This window comes from Scleropages formosus, chromosome 13, assembly GCF_900964775.1.
Source record: "Scleropages formosus chromosome 13, fSclFor1.1, whole genome shotgun sequence".
NCBI lineage: Eukaryota > Metazoa > Chordata > Actinopteri > Osteoglossiformes > Osteoglossidae > Scleropages > Scleropages formosus.
In genome coordinates, this window is record NC_041818.1 from 28,874,870 (window position 1) to 28,893,016 (window position 18,147).

The 18,147-nt window shown below is 55.3% G+C and overlaps 1 protein-coding gene across 2 annotated transcripts; it reads right to left on the minus strand.

The window, feature by feature from the left end:
- Positions 1 to 1,278: 1,278 nt before the first annotated feature.
- Positions 1,279 to 14,855, minus strand: hdlbpb (high density lipoprotein binding protein b). Of its 2 annotated transcripts, none has more exons than XM_018733571.2 (28): positions 14,705 to 14,855; positions 11,668 to 11,751; positions 11,170 to 11,261; positions 10,835 to 10,983; positions 10,480 to 10,695; positions 9,569 to 9,775; positions 9,230 to 9,445; positions 8,807 to 9,013; positions 7,883 to 7,990; positions 7,676 to 7,780; positions 7,406 to 7,484; positions 6,754 to 6,893; positions 6,534 to 6,638; positions 6,317 to 6,430; positions 6,110 to 6,196; positions 5,889 to 6,020; positions 5,494 to 5,712; positions 5,234 to 5,410; positions 4,778 to 4,996; positions 4,545 to 4,683; positions 4,167 to 4,294; positions 3,989 to 4,093; positions 3,640 to 3,774; positions 3,277 to 3,420; positions 2,932 to 3,111; positions 2,576 to 2,692; positions 2,340 to 2,480; positions 1,279 to 2,158 (listed from the first exon to the last, which is right to left on the minus strand). In XM_018733571.2, exons 3-28 carry the CDS (start codon positions 11,243 to 11,245, stop codon positions 2,066 to 2,068), a joined length of 3,738 nt encoding a protein of 1,245 aa, XP_018589087.1. In that variant the 5' UTR covers positions 11,246 to 11,261; positions 11,668 to 11,751; positions 14,705 to 14,855; the 3' UTR covers positions 1,279 to 2,065. The 2 variants fall into 2 exon arrangements, with proteins under 2 accessions (XP_018589087.1, XP_018589086.1); XM_018733570.2 differs by having other exon boundaries at positions 5,189 to 5,410.
- Positions 14,856 to 18,147: the final 3,292 nt, after the last annotated feature.

Here is an 18,147-nt window from a genome sequence, read left to right on the forward strand (position 1 = left end):
CTGCGGCATGGGTTCCAAGGCCCAGAATTCCAGTTCAGAAAGGACTCGTTTTAATTGTAATTCGGCCCCAAAGAAGATGCTGCTGAAGCCAATTCAGACATGATGCCCGAGATCCACCATCTCCTCCTCCCAGGCGAGCCGGTTGCGCGCTGGGCCGGCACCTCGAAATCTGCGGAGAGAGCGAGGGACGCGGACGAGTTGCAACAACGAACGCTTCGGGGACGCGGAGGAGCCGTAGCGTACGCCACCGCATTAATGCGACAAACTCTAGTTTCCCACGTCCCCTTCCACCCGTGCAGCCGACCTGGTAACGCTCCAAAACCTCTGACTCCCGTTGCCTGAGCACCAAGGACCGCGGTCGAAGAGCCGGGCCTCCTCTCACTTGTCTTTATGCCGTTCCGCTACATTTTTTTTCTAAATATGTACCGCAGTGTCATTGGGAAACAAAGCACCGATGTCATCGACCTTCGTACAACTCAAGAATAATGACGACCGTTTCGGTGCCGTTTGTCAAAGACCGCGATGACCTCTGCGTCCCACCCTCCATGGTGACCTCCCGCTCGCTCGCTCGCTCACCGCAGACTTTAAAACGAAGGTAAATTCACAGCCCAGGATGCTGTTTTTTACAGCGGCTCCACTAGATGCAATGATCGAGAAGAAGCGTCATCCGGCGAGGCTCAGGCCGGGATCGGTGGTACCTCGACCCCTCCGGACAGGCGGCGGCGGGGTCCGGAGCCGAGCAGAGTCGCGAGCGCCGACTGCTGCGCGGAACGCAGAGGGGCCTTTCCGCACGCTTCCAAACGCGAAGCAACGTGCCTTCTGGACCTGACCGCTCTCCTAGAGCCCGGAGGTGTCCCCGTCACTTCCGCTTCTCTCAGTTCATTGCTGGAGGACAGGCCGCACACGCTGCCCTGGGTCAAGGGTGAGAGACTCACACAGGCCGGCACCAAACTTGTTGTCAAGTCTGTCCCCGTGGGGGTCAGGCTGTGCGTCACGAGCTCTCGTCTCTCGTCAGGAACCTTGGAGATGGAGGCCGAGATGAGGCGCTGCGGCTCGATGAAGGTTACAGGGTCGCTCTGCGAATCGGACACCAGGGAGTCCCTTTGAATACATTATTTCCTAAAGGTCGAAGTGCAGAAGTCGAGCTGGAGAATCGAGGTGAAGGAGAAAGCAGAGACACGGGCAGAGGAGGAAAAGGAGTGTGATCAGGCTCGATCCCAGTTTTTCTCTCTGTCTGTCTCTCTCACACACACACACACACACACACACACACACACACACACACACACACACACACACACACACAAGGATTGAGATTCAATTCGTTCAAAACAGAAAACCCTGCATTAAAAAAATAGCAAGCGCTTCAATGTAACAGCCGACTCTCTTCTGCAATCAAGAAGTTGCCATTAAGCTTCGTGTTCGATCATCACGTTCTGGAACAGAAAGTCCAGTTCAGGAAAGAATAAATACATAAATAAACGGGCGAAGGAGACGTGGTCGTCTAGGAACGTACCGATCGCCAACTGCACGACTCAACAGAAACGTCACAAAAACACAGCTGGAGCCTCTACTTCTGCCTCCAAACGGAAATAAATAAAAGCAAATAAATAAAACCGCACTATGTCTTCTTCCGGTGCAGACGACCTTTGCACCTCGGATCTCCTCCCTGGAAATGTTCCGGAAAGCGTCACAGCTGTGGTCTTGGCCCCTCCCCCTCCAAAGAAGCCCCGGGCCACATCCTCAAATGCCTTTTCGGGCCAAATTTGCTCACTTCACATTTAACAGGAGCCAAGGGTGCAAGGAGGGAGTGGGTTGGACTGTTCAAGGGGGTGGGGGGTGGTAGGGAGTACAGCCAGCAGGAGGGACATGTTCTCTGTCACTTTTGCCTCCTGTGTGTGTGTGTGTGTGTGTGTGTGTGTGTGTGTGTGTGTGTTGGGGGGCTCAGTGTAACAGCTGAGAGAACAATGGGGGGAGTGCAGAAGAGGGGGGCCCTGGGGGGAAGGGCGACCAGGAGCACTTGTGAGCTCTTCTTCTTCCCTGCTTCTCTCCCCTCTTCCTCCATTCAGAACTTCTTGGGCCCCCAGGCGGACGTCTGCTTCGGCGCCACGCCCATGCCGAAGGTGGGGAAGTCCTCGGCACTGCTCATGTCAGGGGCCTGAGGAGAAACGACGGCTGCTCACATGAGGCCAGACACACAGCTCAAAGTAGTGCTCCCAAGGGGACGGGGAGGACAGGAGTGTAGAAGCTTTTGTGTGTGTGTGTGTGTGTGTGTGTCCCCACAAACACCGTCCCTCTTCAAAAGGACGCGCGGTCTGCCAATCATTTGCTCCACACACCTTGTTGCCTGCGGCGCTCCAGGGGGCGTCTCGAACCACAAAGCCCTTGACAGGCACCCTGCCGTCCTCGTCTGCCCCCCCAGCCCTGGACGGCGGCTTCATGTACGCAGCCATCGTCTCCGTCTCCGTCACGCTCATCATCTGCAGGAGACCGAGGCAAACCGGGTTAGGCAGTGAGAGAGAGACACACACACACACACACACACACACACACACACACACCTCCCTGAACTCACATATTCCTCCTCCAGGTTGAGCAGGTGATCGATGGCATTGTCCACATTCTCCGGGAGTCCCGTTACCGTGACCCGGTCCGGATCTTCAGAACCGGGCTGTGGGAACCGGATGTCCACCTACGGGAGAGGAGCCACGGTTCTATTTGAGGACTGACAGTTCCCACGGTGCACTGCTCGCCAACGCTGGCATCCGTGGCCCGTACGTATCGAGAAGAGCTCACAGTCAGTGGCTCAACTGCGGACTGACTAATTTCAGGAGTGCGTTCATGAAGTACGTCTCCACTGGACCGACTGCTCCACTAACCACTTTTACCGCACCTCCTTTACTATGCTGAACCCCCCTCAAGCAGGCATACCTTGAACTCCTCCATGAGCTTGCGGACGGCTTTGCCGCGGGCGCCGATGATGCGGGCGTGAACTCGGTGATCCAGCTTCACGTCCTCGCTGATCATCTCCTCCAGGGCTGAGACCAGCTTCTCGATGGCCGCGCGGGCCTCCTCCACATTGTGCTCGTACCCTGAGATGGTGATGAGGTCCTGAGGAGTGGCGTACAGAAAGTGAGGGACGGGGGGCAGGAGGGGAAGAAGGAGCAGGAAGCATGAGCGCTAGAGCAACTCCCAAAAGCCAAAGTGATGGATAAAGAGGAACCATAGGCATAAGGGGAGGGACGGACGGACACACGCACGCACGCACGCACGCACCTGCTGCTCGTCACCCTTGTCGGGGAACTGCACGTTGACATCATGGTCCTTGCGGATCTGGGAGATGACGGCCCCTTTGCGGCCGATGATCTTGGGGTGATATTTGGGGTGCACAGACATGGTGAGCCTGAAGCTTCGCAGCGCCTGGTCCACCGAGGACGAGCAGAGGGTGGGAGGGGACAACGAAAACACCAATCTAACAAAAATATCAATGTGCTTCGCGTTGCTCCAAGAGACGGACGGATGTCGTCCAGAGCAACACGTATAAACCGTCAGATCTTCTTGTGTGAACGGTGAGCCACGTTACCCCCAAGTGCGTGTATGTGGTGACATGTGGGGGACGGGGGTGGCGCTGGCCGTTACCCGGTCCTCCTGCTCCGCCTGCAGCTCCTTGACCCTCTCAAGCAGAGCTGCGTGCGCCCGCTCCACATTGGCCACCTGGCCAGTGACCTTAATCACGTCCGACTGCTGCTCCGGCTGCGGCACCCAGATGTTCACCTGCAGACACACACACGGGTTACAGGACAACCACAAGATTTCCACACAGTCTCAGAGTTCTTTACTTAAAGTGTTAAAGGAAAACAACAAATAGCCTGTTTCAGTAGCGCTGCGCTCTCGCGCTCGCTCACACACACACACACACACACACACACACACACACACACACACACACACACACACTGACAATGCTGCGATGAGAGCTCCTCCACACCTCGTATCCTTCCATCATCTTGCGGATGCCGCTTCCTTTCTGCCCGATGATGTAGCGATGGAGATCGTAGGGAACTTCCACGTCCACAGTAACCGGGACCAGAGCCTAGAGAGAGGAGAGCCGATGAGCGGAGCGCAAAGGAAGAGGGAGCCGGTCCAAAGGGAGGGAGGCCACCTACCAGCAGCGCTGCCCGTGCCATCTCGCACTTCTCAGAGCGCCCCGAGATGGTGATGATGTCATTCTTCCGTGGGACAAACTCCGCTTCTGGACCCGCGTCCCCGTTCTCGTGCGCCGGGGGGTCCGTCCCTGGGTGCGTAACCAAGGCGACGACAGAGCGCTCTCAGTGAGTCAGCCACACCCAGAGAACAGCGCTCCACCCGTCCGGTGAGACACGAGCGCAGGCAGAACGAGTCCGGAGCGCTTCCTGTATTTACCCGAGAGTTTAGCTCCAGGCAGGACCGAAGCGATGTGAACGCCAGAGACGCGGTGATGAAGGTCAAAGCGAAAGTGAAAGTGATGAAGGTGATGCCGAGTGTGGCGCGGCGACACGACGAACCTGCGGACTCGTCCCTCTCGGGAAACTTGATCTGGACCTCGCAGTCCCGCGTGATCTGCTGGATGCGTGAGCCCTTGGGGCCCATGACCGCGCGGTGGTACCGCTGTGGGACGATGACCTCCACTGTGACCTGCGCCTCCTGGAGAGACAGACAGAGGGAGTGACTCACACACACACGTGCAGGCACATAAACATAAGCGCACAGACAGACACACACACACACACACACACACCAGGTCCTCAATGATCTCCTGGATGCGCCTCTTGGCTGCCTCCACACACTCTTTGGCCCCCTTGAGGGTGACGCGGTCGCTGTGTGTGCCCGTGCGTGGGAAGCTCACAGCCACGCCCCCGTACTCTTCCGCCAGCTCGCGCAACACCTGTCCGCGGCGGCACACAAAGTGACGGTGGTGCCGTGGATCCACCACCATGCTGTCCTCTACCACGTCGTCCTGAAAGAGACCAGAGACGACAAGTCCTTGCGACACTGAGAGTATTACTGAGCTGTAGGGCCTACCTTCCCACACACGCGCACACACACACACACACTCATGTGATGCAGTGTGTGTTCTTGAGGAACACCACTTCGATGGCTTCTTTCTTTCTGTAAAGACGGTTAGAAACAGAAAGCCGCCGCAGCCCACCAGGTTTCTGACGAGGGTCTCCAGCTCCTTCTGGGCCAGCCGTACCGCCTCCTCTCGGCCCACGATGGTAATGAGCTCCTGCTCGGGGTCGTCCGGGGAGGGGAAGATGATGCGCGCCCCCGTGCGGTCCCTCACGCGCCGGATGTTGGCGCCGCCGCGGCCAATCAGGAACTTGTGGTACTCTGGCTTGGCCTGCAGCTCTGCGGTGAAGTTGTTGATTTGCTGGAAAGGTGGGGGGGGGGCTGGCGTCACGACAACTGCATGCGGACAGCGACCGAACGCGGTCCTGCCTCGCGGCGACCTACCTTCTCCTCAGCCAGTTGCAGCAGCTGTCTGCGGGCGCGCTCCACCTCTCCCGCCGGGCCGCGGATGGTGACGCGGTCCGAACCGGAGCCCTCGGATGGGAAGTGGATGTGGACTCCACCGCACTCCTCCATGACGGAGCGCACCAGGCAGCCCTTGGAGCCAATCAGGGAGTTATGCAGCTTGGCTGGGATGGTCACCTCTGTCTCCTTGATGTTTGCCTAGAGAGGCAGAGAGCAAAGAGCATATGGCAGAACGAACGGACGGACGGACAGATACACACAACAACTGCGTGTGACATCCAGGCGAGTGTGTGGGGCACAATCCGTGGTTGGCTGTTTGTTCAGAGCGGGTGGGGCAATCGCACACACACTCGCGCACGCGCACACGCACTCACCAGCTCCTTCTGGATGGCCAGGATGCGGTCGCGCGCCGCCTCGCAGTTCCCCTTCCGGCCCGTGATGACGATCATCTCCGAGTCGCTGTTTTCTGTCGGCAGGTCGATTTTGGTGTTCGTTTCCTCACGGATCTGCAGAACAGGAGGACAAGGGGACACAGCGCCCTCATCTTCACCGTTTCTGCAACTTCACATTCACACCGTCTGTTCTCAACCGCTACCTTCTTGATGTTCGCCCCCCCTTTGCCGATGATGTTCTTGTGGAACTGCTTGAAGATCGGAACTGAGATGGAGTAGCTGTTCTCAATCTGCAGAGGAAAGAAGAAAGAGGACGGAGGACACTGAAGGAATGTCAGTCTGCAGCCTGCGGTTCAACGACAGGATGCCAGCAGGGGGCAGGAGGACAGGGTTTCCTTAAGGGTCTGTACCAAGTCTGCTATGAGCTTCTGAAGGAACTTGGCGCACTTCTCCACCTCGTTCTTGGGCCCACGCAGCTGCACGATATCGCTCTTCTGGGACGGGTCTGGGAAGTTAATGATGACCTGGGGGTGGCAGACGAAGGGTGACGAAAACAGCGACTCTCGAGGATCCGTCGCACAAGGGGAGGGGTCACACGAGGGGAGGAGTCACGAGGGGACCGACTACCTCCGGGAACTTGTCCCGCACTTCTTTGATCTTCTCTCCTTTCTGGCCAATGATGGTTCGGTGGAATTTCTGCTCCACGATCAGGTCCTTGGTGCGTTCGTTCTCCTGTGTGACAGCAGGTCAAGAGGACAAGAAGTACACGCTGCCATCAGCGCCGTCCCTCCCGCCGCCTGCGTCGATTGCGTCGATGCCGCCCGGTCGTCCCCCGGGCCCGACTCACCATGCGCTGGGCCATCTCCATGAGCTCTTTGCGGGCCAGCTGCACACCCTGGGGGTCCCCCTCGATGCGCACCAAACCGCTGCGCTCGGTGTCCTGGGGGATCCGCACCGACACCTTGTACTGCTCCTTTATCCGGTTAACTGCACAAGGCGACGGGCCGCAAGTCGACGCAGGATTATTACACACACACACACACACACACACACATTTTCAGAGCCGCTATCATCGTTAATCGTATGGATACGTAAGCGCATAGGGTGCGAATTTACACGTAAGGAAGGGGGGTGGACCTTGCAGTAGCTCTGCTTTCCTTATTCAAATTGTGCCATATTATCGTCAGCTCAGATCTTCGTTTCAGTTTGACACATTAGGAAATTAAGTTTATAGGAATAATGTGTGCTTTATTAAAATTAACGTGTCTAATTCCACAGAGTTTATCTCAGTAACTTTTGTTGGGACGAATGAAATTACTTTCATTATTCTATTACAATATTTGTACCGAACACATCGGAAGACAGAGAGAATTGCGTAGCGTGACTGGAGAGTAAAATAAACTCTGAGGAAAGGGCAGACCCCGAGTACATCCGTGTCACGTGTGCTGTGTGTGCGTGCGTGCGTGCGTGCGTGCGTGCGTCCGTGGGCGCGCACTCACTGTTCGCCCCATTCTTGCCAATGAGATGTCGGTGGAAGCGCTGCTCAATGTTCACTTCGGTGTAGTCCATTTTCACCAGCTATGGGGGCGGAGGGTGGGGGGGAGGTCAGGAAATCCGAGCTTCTGCCTCCGCTTCATCCACCGAACTGTCAACCGCTCCGATATTCAAATTCAACCTTGCAAGACGTACCCCGTTTTCGCAGGTACGTGCTTTGCCAGAAACACCGCGCACGTAGCCCCCAGTTTCCCCCAGAATTCACCGGAGCTCACCAGGTCCTTGATGATTTCTTGGATCTGGGCCTGTGCCTGCTCCACTTCCTCCGTGGGACCCTCCAGGCTGATCTTCTCCTCCCCATCGGTGAACTCAATGTGCACCTGCACACAGGTTCAGGTCACAGGTCACAGGGCACAGTTCAGGGGTCACGGTCCACACCGGTTTTCTAGCAGGTCCCCCGCTCCTCCACCCACGGGTCTCACCTTGGGCAGCTGCTGCGTGATACGGCCGATGTTTTGACCTTTCTTCCCGATGATGAAGCGATGCAGCCAGGCAGGAGCCATCACCTCCACCACCGTCACACTCTTGGCCTGGAGGAGGCTCGGCAGGAAGGAGGACCAAAGAGCGCAGCGTCAACTCCCTCCTCGCACCCAGAGCCAGCTCCACTCCTTATTCAGGCACCGCACGGACCGCAAAGTTTCCGGGCTCAGGACGTACGAGAAATGCGTTACAAGAAGAGAAATTTCGACTCGTATGCGAGCCCTTGCGACATGGAGCAGCACACAAGGTGAGCACCCCCCTTCCGCACATGGTTTGGCTTCTCCCGTCTATCTCATTTGTCCAGCAGCAGCTCTCGGAAACCTTGTAACTTTTTACGACAGCGTTAAAGCATCATCTATCATAATAAGGAGCCTTGAAGCGAAAAAGCTTGAAAAGGCGAAAAGGCAAAGGAAAGCCTTACCTATCACTTAAGAACCAAGTGGTAAAACATTCTCTAGAAAGGCAATGTCATTGTAAATGACTGATTTATTTTTCATGTTTCATGAATCATCCTTTACAAGCAGCTTGGCATAGAGGAGCTACGAGTGTCACGAGGGATTACAGTAACGGCATTATTAGAATTGCCTCCTTAGGCTCTGTTCTCATACTTTGGACCTGGTTTTCATTTAGACTCTCGTGCTTCGGGAAATAGGCCGGGGTATAACGTCTTGTCCTGTGCACCCCGAATGCCCCTTTACCGTATATTACAGGTAATTTTTTTTTTTTTTTAAATAAGCAGAGTTTCAGGAACAAATTGTACTCACTACATGAGCCTGTATTTCAGACTGTAGAGTGAGCTGGGGGCACTGGAGACCGGGACGGCGGATCTCCGAGCAGAGCCCCGGCCGGCAGGAGAAACGGCTCACCTTGGCGTACACCTGCGTAAGGGCGGAGCCCAGTTTGTCAGGCTCCCCCCTCAGGATGATCGTCTCCGAGTCAGAATCCAGCGGCGGCATCTCCACGGACACGCCTGTGCTCTCCATGATCTCCTGCAGCGTGTTCCCCTTGGGCCCGACTATGTATTTGTGCTGCGATTTCTTCACCTCCACCGAGATCGTTGTGGTCTTTCGCTTCTGGAGGACGTCGCGGCAAATACAGAGCGAGCGCGTGTGCGAGGGAGAGAGACAGAGCGAAGAAACTGCGTGAGGGAGAGAAGGAGCGTGTATTTGCGTGCGCCGCTCACAGCGCAAGTGTGTTTGCTCAGCTTCGGTCTTCACTTGCATGCATTTAATTTTCTAAGTCATTTCCACATGTAATTTCTCTCGTTCCCACGTTCCCTCTGTCCTCACCTTCTCCTCATAGACGGAGCGGATGCGAGCGATGGCCAGGGCCACAGCCTCCTTCTCGCCCGTGATGACTATCTCGTCCTTGGCCAGGCTGGGCGGCGGGATGCTGATTCGAGCGCCCGTCTCCTGGCTCATCTCCTGCACCAGACGGTTGTAGGCACCGGCGACGAACGGGTGGAATGCCTTCTCCAGGGAGATGCGCTCCACCGCCCGCTTATCCTGAGGTAAACGGACCCAGGCGGTCACGATTTCACCCAGTCGTTCCAGGACAAACAGAAAATGGCACATTTCGCTTGCTTTTTTCGAAAACGCCGCTCCCGTTCCCGCGAGCCCCTCCTTCACCTGCTCCGCAGAGATGAGCAGGATCTCGTGGCGCGCCTTCTCGATGCCCTCCTTCGTGCCAGTGATGCGGATGTTGGCGCTGGGGTCCTCCGGCCGCGGGATGGCGATCTTGGTGGCCGTCTTCAGCTCGAGCTCCTGCAGCTTCTCTCCGTTCTTCCCGATGACGAAGCGGTGGTGCTCCTTGGGGATGGCAACGGTGGCCGAGGCCTGCGGGGCGACAGGGTGGCAGGCGGCAGAGTGGGAAAACGGGGCGGAGCGCGGAGAGGCACCTAAAGCAACGCGGTCCTCCTTCCCATCGGGACCCGTCGGTCGAAACTGCGGGAAACCTGGGACCGAGAGCCAAGGTCCTGAGGCTAGAAAGGACGTGGGCCGCTGGGAAAGAGCCCTACAGCACTCCGAGAGAGGTGTCCCCTGGGTCGGTCTGACGACAGCGCCAAAACACAGCGTGCTGTCCCACCGGAGCGATTCGGAAAGGCAAATACGCGAGAGACACACACACACACACACACCATCGTGTCCCAACGTGTGTGTTCTCCAATGTTCTGAAGTGACCCTTCCGGCATATCCTGAGAGCCATTCGTTGTTGCCCTCTCTAGAGGACATTCGTTTTTAAGCGCATCTGCCGAGTTGTACATGCTGAAGTGGCGCGTTGTAGTGCACCTCGTGGAGGACGCTGCACACTTTAAAGGACACTGCCTATTGGGGTGGGGCTTACAAAACTTCCTGGGGGGGGGAACCTCCTCCGCTGCCTTTCAGCAGGAAGCTGAGCAACTGCACACGTCCGAGATGTTCCTTTAAGAAGCCCGTCAAGGTACCACCGGAACGGACAGGGCTCATAAAGCACCTCTTCTTTTTCTCACAAACGCCGCGCGCTCTTCGACGCCCCTGACCCCAACCCCCAAGCCACGCACCTGGGTCTGCAGCCGTGCCACAATCTCCTTGCGCGCCTTCATGACCGAGTCCAGCTTGCCTGTGACCATAATGGAGAGGCCCTGGTCCTTGGCCAGCGACAACTCGATATGCGCTCCCGTCCGCTGCATGATGTCCAGACAGACCTTGGCCTCCTCGCCCTCGCCGAACTGCCCGTTGTCCCTGTAGCGCCGCTCCTCCAAAGGCACGTGAAACACCTGGGGATGGGGGGAATGGCCGCAAGGGAGCTGTGAGTGTGACGCCGAACCAGAGCAGCTCCGTAGCGTGGTGCGCAAAGACACACGCGGACACGGGCACGGCGGACGGAACGCGGTAAAGGTGAAGCCGCTGTGTCACCTGCGTGATGACGGAGGCCTTGATGGGCCGGATTTTACTCCAAGCCCCCGTCAGTTCGCCACCCTTCTCCCCAGGAGGCCCCTTTTCCGGGAGGGGGGGGAAGGCCTCCAGGTAGGTGGGGATGTAGGCTTCGTCCTCGGGAGCGCCCCCTGCAGGCAGACGGCATGAAGGACGTCTCGTAAGCAGGACCTGCTCCCGCTCGCTTTTCTTCTGTCCTTGGGCCACGGAAGGACGTCACTGCCCATCTCAAACACGCTCACACAAACACACACGCAGACTCACGCGCTCGCTCTCCAGCTCACGCGCAAACCGATACACCCGGTGTACCACGGTACCTGTGATCTCCTCGTCCCGGAGTCCACTGCGGTGCTCAGCGAAGCTCTCCTGGGTCAGCACAGCCACCGAGCTCATGGTTCCAACGTGCACGCTGGATACACACAGAGGTTACACACGGAGGCAACACACACACACACACACACACACACACACACATGCGGAGGCCTTGGCTGCTCCCCACAGTCATCAGCAGTACCACAGGTGGTGAACTAACGTGACAGTAGAGACAGTGACAGGGGACAGCAGCAGCCCCCAGGGCACCATCTTCTCCAGCAAAACAAAGCAGGAAGCCCACAAATGATTTGGGGGGGTGTGTGTGTGCGCACAGTCACAGCCTCTCAATGATGCAGCACAAAGTGAACCCCGAAAGCTTTTAAAATGTGCCCCAGGACACAAGGTGTGGACCGGGACGCAATCGCGTGTCAGCAAAGTCGGAGCAAAGCCGGGAATCGTCTCGTCGTTCCGTTCATTCCGTTCGTTCGCTCGTTCCCACCCACCTGCAGAAGGGTCCGTTGCCGGAAAGGTCCGTCCTGAAGGAGGGCCACCAGAGATCTTTCAGCAAGAGTCCGCGTGCCAGTGATCTGAGGGAGGACACACACTGCAGTGATGAACATCTCTGCACACAGCGCACACACCCAACTAGCAGGGAAAAAGGTGCCAGGTGCCACATGTGGCCAGCTGTGCTCCTAGGAGGGAGCGTGTGCAGTTTTCACTGTGTGCCCGCAGGCGAAAGGTGGCCGAGGACAAGGCAACAGGACAGAGACGAACAGGTAAGAAATGGGACTTTCTTTCACAGTAAACACCAGGTAATACATTTATTCACTTAGCAGACACTTTTCTCCAAAGCGACTCCCAATGAACTCTATGTAGCGTTATGAGCCCCACACACCTTATTCACCGCGGTGACTTACACTGCTAGATACACTACTTACAAGGGGTTACTCATCCATACTTCAGTGAAACACACTCACTCTGTGACACTCACACACTAAGGGGGAACCTGAACAGCATGTCTTTGGACTGTGGGAGGAAACCAGAGCACCCACAGAACATGCAAACTCCACACAGACCGAGCGGGGATCGAACCCACGTCCTCTCGCACCACCAGGCGCTGTGAGACAGCAGCGCTACTCGCTGTGCCACCGTGCCGCCACACGGCATACGTAACGGTATGGTTACACACCGCACTGAACAACACGGTGAGAGCGGTGCCACGGTCGCGCCGCTGAGGGCCGCCAGCCTCCACCGCAGTACATCTGCGGCGCGAATACGGTAAATGTTGGCAATTAGCGTTCACCTCCTGGAAGTCCAGCACTTACACTGAGAGAAGAGCTTTAAAGGCACCGAATGGGAACAGGAGGAAAGAGTGAAAGTGAGAACCGTTGGAGGTGAAGGAACACGTTGCTCTTCCAGAAGCACAAGGGAGGGGAAACCACATATTTGAAGTGCTCTGCGCATGTCGAGTTCCAGGGTGACAGGACCTGTGACACGCCCGCAGCGGTGCGGTGCGGTGCGGTACGCCAATGCCGAAAAAGACACCCGGACCCCCCGGTGCAGATCGCAAACACACAAACAAGCGGCGGCAGCCATCTGGGACTCTGAGGGTGCGAGGCTCCCGAAAAGGACCCTGCGAAAGTTAGCGCTACTCCGGGGAGGGTGCAGCTAATTGGTCGCTCTGCCTCGGAGAAACGAGTCTTTCCAGAGGGACATGGAGCGCCGTGTGGCTCAGAGCGGCTCCCTCGTGGCGTTTTACACACACACACACACACACACACACACACGCTACACCTGTTCCCTTCCACACACACTGTTCTCCCTGTCACACTTTACTGTTCACTCTTTTAACTGGCACTTCTCTCAAAAGGCACTTACACTTATTTACCCATTTACACAGCAGGGTAACTCTGCTGGAGCAATTTAGAGTAAGTACCCTGCTCAAGGTGCCTTGCGACGGACTGGCGTCCCATCCAGGGTGTGTCCCCTCCCCCTCCGGCCTTACGCCCCGTGTTGCCGGGTTAGGCTCCGGTTCCCCGCGATCCCGTTTGGGACTAGCGGTTCGGAAAATGTGTGTGTGTGTCTACCCTGCTCAAGGTTCCTGCAGCTGGAGGCGGGATTCGAACCTGTCGCCTTCGCGTCCAAAGGCCGCTGCTCCACATAGTGGTTTCTCTTTGGATTGCTGGAGAATGTTCAGGAAACGGTGAGCAGGGGCCGTTGGGCGGAAACGTACCGCGGTTCTGCAGCGGCCTACAGAGAGCGGCAGCGTGGTGCTTAGTCCCCGAGGTTGCAGGTTCGAGTCCCACCTCCAGCTGTGGTACCCTTGAGCAAGGTACTTACCCTAAATTGCTCCAGTCAAACATCACCCAGTAACTTAAGTGCAGACTGACACTGTAAGCGCCTTCGGAGAACAGTAAATTGGAGGTACTCGAACTGTACCACACAGTACGGTAAAAGCAGCGCCCGTCCGAGCGGAACGGCGGACGACGAGACCTGTTCACAAGAACGACGAAGCGGAGCGGAAGAAAAGAAAGAGCTCCCCGTTACGGCACCGCGACCGGCGGCCTCGCAGGTTCTCCCGAAAAGGTCGGCGTCGGTGCTGCGGAATCGAGGACTCCTGCGCTCGGCGGTGGGAAAACACGCGGGACGGAAGATGCGGGAAAAACGCGGCAACGTCACGTAGCGACGTACGCGTGAAAACAACGGAGAGCTGGCGGCAGCGTAAACTCCTTTCTTTGGTTTTTCCTGCCCACTTTCGGCGGAGCGTCCTGATCGGGGACACGATGGCGAGTCCGGAGAGTCACTTTAGCACCATGGAGAGCGCCGGTGATTCGCTGCTACATACGCACATGGAAACATATACACACATGCAGTATAAATACGTATATACACACACACACACACACACACACACACACACACACACACACACACACACGCAGGTATATAGATATATATACAGATAGACAAGCTACTTCATTGTAAACAACACAACATAGATATATAGACAGACAGATCATATAGATAGAGAGACAAAGATACTATAGCATATATATAGATATACACATAAGAGACTTTATTGGCACTGTATGCAATTGCTAGACAGACATGCGGGAAACTGTTAGAGACAAGGAGCCCCGACCCCCCGCAGACACCGCTCGTAAGTGTGTGTTTTCACACAGCGCGAGATGAGAGTAACGACGTGCTTTACCGCTCGACGCGCGATCATCTCCACGGGGGGGGGGCAAAAGTTGAAATGAAGCCCGATCGATCCGCGCGCGAGGCCCAACGTTCAAACCCTGCTCATCATGCGTGCCGATGATGATGATGATGGGTGTCGCCCCCCCCCGCTACGATCAAGCACCGCTGCACAGCAGCTGCTGACGAGGAGGAATTTCGCGCGATGTGACGGCACACCGACCGTGCTGCACGTCAAGTGTCTCGTCTCGCGCACGACTTAGTCAGTGCCGCGGCGCGGAGGGGGTGACACTGAATCAATGATTGATTCAGCGCAACGGCAACAAGGAGCAAGAGACTCACCAGCAGCGACGAAACCTTCCGCGTCTCCCAACAACATCCAGCCAGAGACGAGCAACGGCGCGGACGTGCGCGCACACCAGCAACGCGGGCGACACGCACGCACGGACGAACGAACGAACGAACGAACGAACGAACGACCACGAACGCGAACGCGCACGCACGCACGCACGCACGCACGGACGAACGAACGACCGCGAACGCGCGCGCACGCACGCACGCACGAACTCTGTCCGGAAACGGCTCCTCGGATGGGTGTGTCGCCGCGCGCTGACGTCACGGAGGGGAATGACAGCTTCCGGCGGAGCGCAGAACTGGATCCTGTCGGGTTGTGAGGTTTAGACCCAAAGATTGGAAGTGGATTTTGAGAGAGAGATGCAGCCTGGGCCTAAGAAAGAGGGGCTTCCCTCTCTTTGCCTTTCTTTTCCCTTTTACTTTAGAACACGATGCTTGGATTTTACGACTGTGAATGTTATTATTCTTATTCTTATTATTATTACAGTAAGAAGGACATCATTTGATTTGTCCCACTCGTAGGAGCGTCGAGCAGCCATTTGACCAGAAACAAACACATGATTATCATCATTCGGGGATCAAGTTCCACAGATGGAGGCATTGAGAAACTACAATATGTGCCATACATTGAATGAGTTTTCTTTTCTTATGAGCCAAATTATTACATGTGTGTAAATTTACAAGTTCAAAGCTCTTCTGCTGTTTGTAAAAAAATTATTAAACTTTACAGGAAGAATATTTTAATTTCTACTGAACTGTGCCTGTGCTCAAATCTTACAGTATTTGTCATTAATCACTTTTTATTTTCCTTCATTGAGTTCTGTATGTTTTTATTGTTCTGTTTGTTTGTTTGCTTGCTCTTAAATTCCCTCTGGCATTTTTTTTTTCTTTTTTTTTTGAATGTCTGGATCTGGTTCCTTCTTCTGTACATGATCCTAACTTGTAACTGTTGATTTCGGCCGATAAAGTTAAAGTAAACAACCGTGTTGAACACTTGCACTGGTAGAAAGACATTTTCCCTCATAAAGCGATCTTCCCTTTACACACAACAAAGTAACCCATAATACACACAGCAAAATCCTGTAAGGGAAGCACAGTGTTCAATCAAATGTTGTCATTGTACCCTGTTTTACTTAGTCTCTTTGTACACAAAGTCATGGTCACATTTCAGTCACCTTCTTCTAATCTGACGGACTGGTACTCATTTCATTTTTGCCAGATTTTACAGTGAATCTGTGATGTTTTTATTGCTTTGTAAATTCAGTTTGTTTTTTACTTTCTTAAAGATTATGTGGAGAGTGCACTGGGTCAAAAATGAAATGTATGAACATCTGACGTGTCTCAAGTCCGTCCGTCCATCCGTCCATCCATCCATCTTCTGTCCCGCTTCTCCTAAAAGGGTCACGGTGCAGCAGGGAGAGCAGAGAGGCCCAGCCGCCCCTGTCCCCCGGAACGTCCTCCACCCCAACCTGGGGGACCCCCAGCCGTTCCCAGGCCAACTGTGGGATATAATCCCTCCAGCGGGTCCCGGGCCGACCTCGGGGCCTCGTCCCAGTTGGCCGTGCCCGGTATACCTCCAAAGGGAGGCGCCCAGGGGGCATCCTTATAAGATGCCCGAACCACCTCGACCGGCTCCTCTCGATATGGAGGAGTAGCGGCTCTACTCTGAGTTCCTTCCTAATGTCCAAACTCCTCACCCTGTCACGGGGAGTAAGGCCCAACACCTTGTAGAGAAAACTCACTTCAGCCGCTTATATCCGCAATCTTATTCTTTTGGTCATTACACAGAGTTCATGACCATAGGTGAGGGTAGGGACGTAGATCGACCGGTAAATGGAGAGCTTCGCCTTATGGCTCAGCTCCCCCTTCACCGCTAGAGTCCGGTACAGTGACCGCATTACTGCTGCCGCTGCTCCCAGTCTGTGGCCGATCTCACGCTCCCTTCTATAAGGGAAGCAAGTCTCTCGGGTTTAAGAGTTCTTCAAAGTGCTCCTTCCACCTCCCAACAATGTCCTCATTTGAGTCCAGTGTTTCTCCACCTCTCCTGCGCACAGCTTGGGCAAAGCTCCTCCGACCCCTCCTGAGCGGATGGTTCTCCAGAACCTCTTTGAGGCCGACCGAAAGTCATTTTTCAAGGTCTCTCCAAACTTCTCCCATGCTCTGGATTTTACTTCTGCAACTGCAGCCGCTGCCACTCTTTTTTTGCCTGCCGGCACCTATCTGCTGAGTCAGGAGTCCCCAGAGCCAACCAGGCCCTAAAGGCCTCCTTCTTCAGCTTGACGGCTTCCTTCGGCACCAGTGTCCAACAGCTGATTCTTGGGTTGCCACCATGGCTGGCACCAACAAGCTTTTGACCACAGCTGTGCCTGGCTGCTTCCACAATGGACGTTCTGAACAAGCTCCATTCAGACTCTATGTCCCCTATCTCCTCTAGGACATGGGAGAAGCTCTCCCGGAGGTGTGAATTAAAATCATTTTGGACAGTCATTCTCAGTACACCCTCACTATGCACTTGGGCCTACCGGGACTGTCCATCGGTTATCCCTGCCATCTGATCCAACTCGCCACCAGATGGTGATCCGTTCACAGCTCAGCACCTTTCTTCACCCAAGTGTCCAGAACATGTGGCCTCAATTCAGATGAAACTACAAAGTCAATCATTGACCTTTGGCCCAAGGAACTCTGGTACCAAGTACACTTATGAGCATCCTTGTGTTTGAACGTGGTGTCTGTTATGGACAAACCATGGCTAGCACAGAAGTCCAACAACATTTCACCATTTGGGTTCAGATCGGGCAAGCCGTTCTTCCCAATCACCTCCCTCCAGATTTCCCAGTCATTGCCAACATGAGTGTTTCAGTACCCCAGCAGGACTATGGAGTCTGTAGGTGGGGCCCTGTCCAGAACCCCATCTACTCTCTCCAAGAAGGTGGGATACTCTGAACTGCTGCTAAACAACAATCAGAGTTCTCCTCTCTGTGACCTTAAGTCGCACTGAGGTGATGTTAGTCTGGATCTTCACTCTACACCCGGTCACCATGGAAGACCCTACCAGAAGCATGCTGCTCCTGACAACATAGCTCTGGAGATCCCTAGATCACGCAAGCCCCTCCGCCACGAGAAGGCCCCCATCCAGGAAGGGTTGTCTCAAGTGACCCATCTAAATACAACAATTTTTCCGGTTTGACAGAACCTTCCAACAGGACTTCCTTTCTCATCATGACGTAGGTGTAACGCAGGGCTCGTGCCCCCCCCCCACTGAGCAACGCTGGAGTGAAGAGTACGTGCACAGCAGTGTAAGCATGGTGACACATTTCAGTTTTGAAATGTGCACGTCTGTGCGAACCTCTCCCCGTAGGTGTGGTAAAGTACTCCTCTCCCTGTGAGTGTGGTAAAGTACTCTGCTCCCTATAAGTGTGGTAAAGTACTCC

What these genes read in the sequence shown, in the direction of transcription:
- hdlbpb (XM_018733570.2), bottom strand. Translation starts at nt 11,245, where the DNA reads ATGAGCTCGGTGGCTGTGCTGACCCAGGAGAGCTTCGCTGAGCACCGC. An exon ending in CCGGGACGAGGAGATCACAG is followed by an intron (nt 10,984 to 11,169) that starts GTACCGTGGTAC and finishes GTCTGCCTGCAG; the next exon opens with GGGGCGCTCCCGAGGACGAA. An exon ending in AGACCCTCGTCAGAAACCTG is followed by an intron (nt 4,997 to 5,188) that starts GTGGGCTGCGGC and finishes GGTCTCTTTCAG; the next exon opens with GACGACGTGGTAGAGGACAG.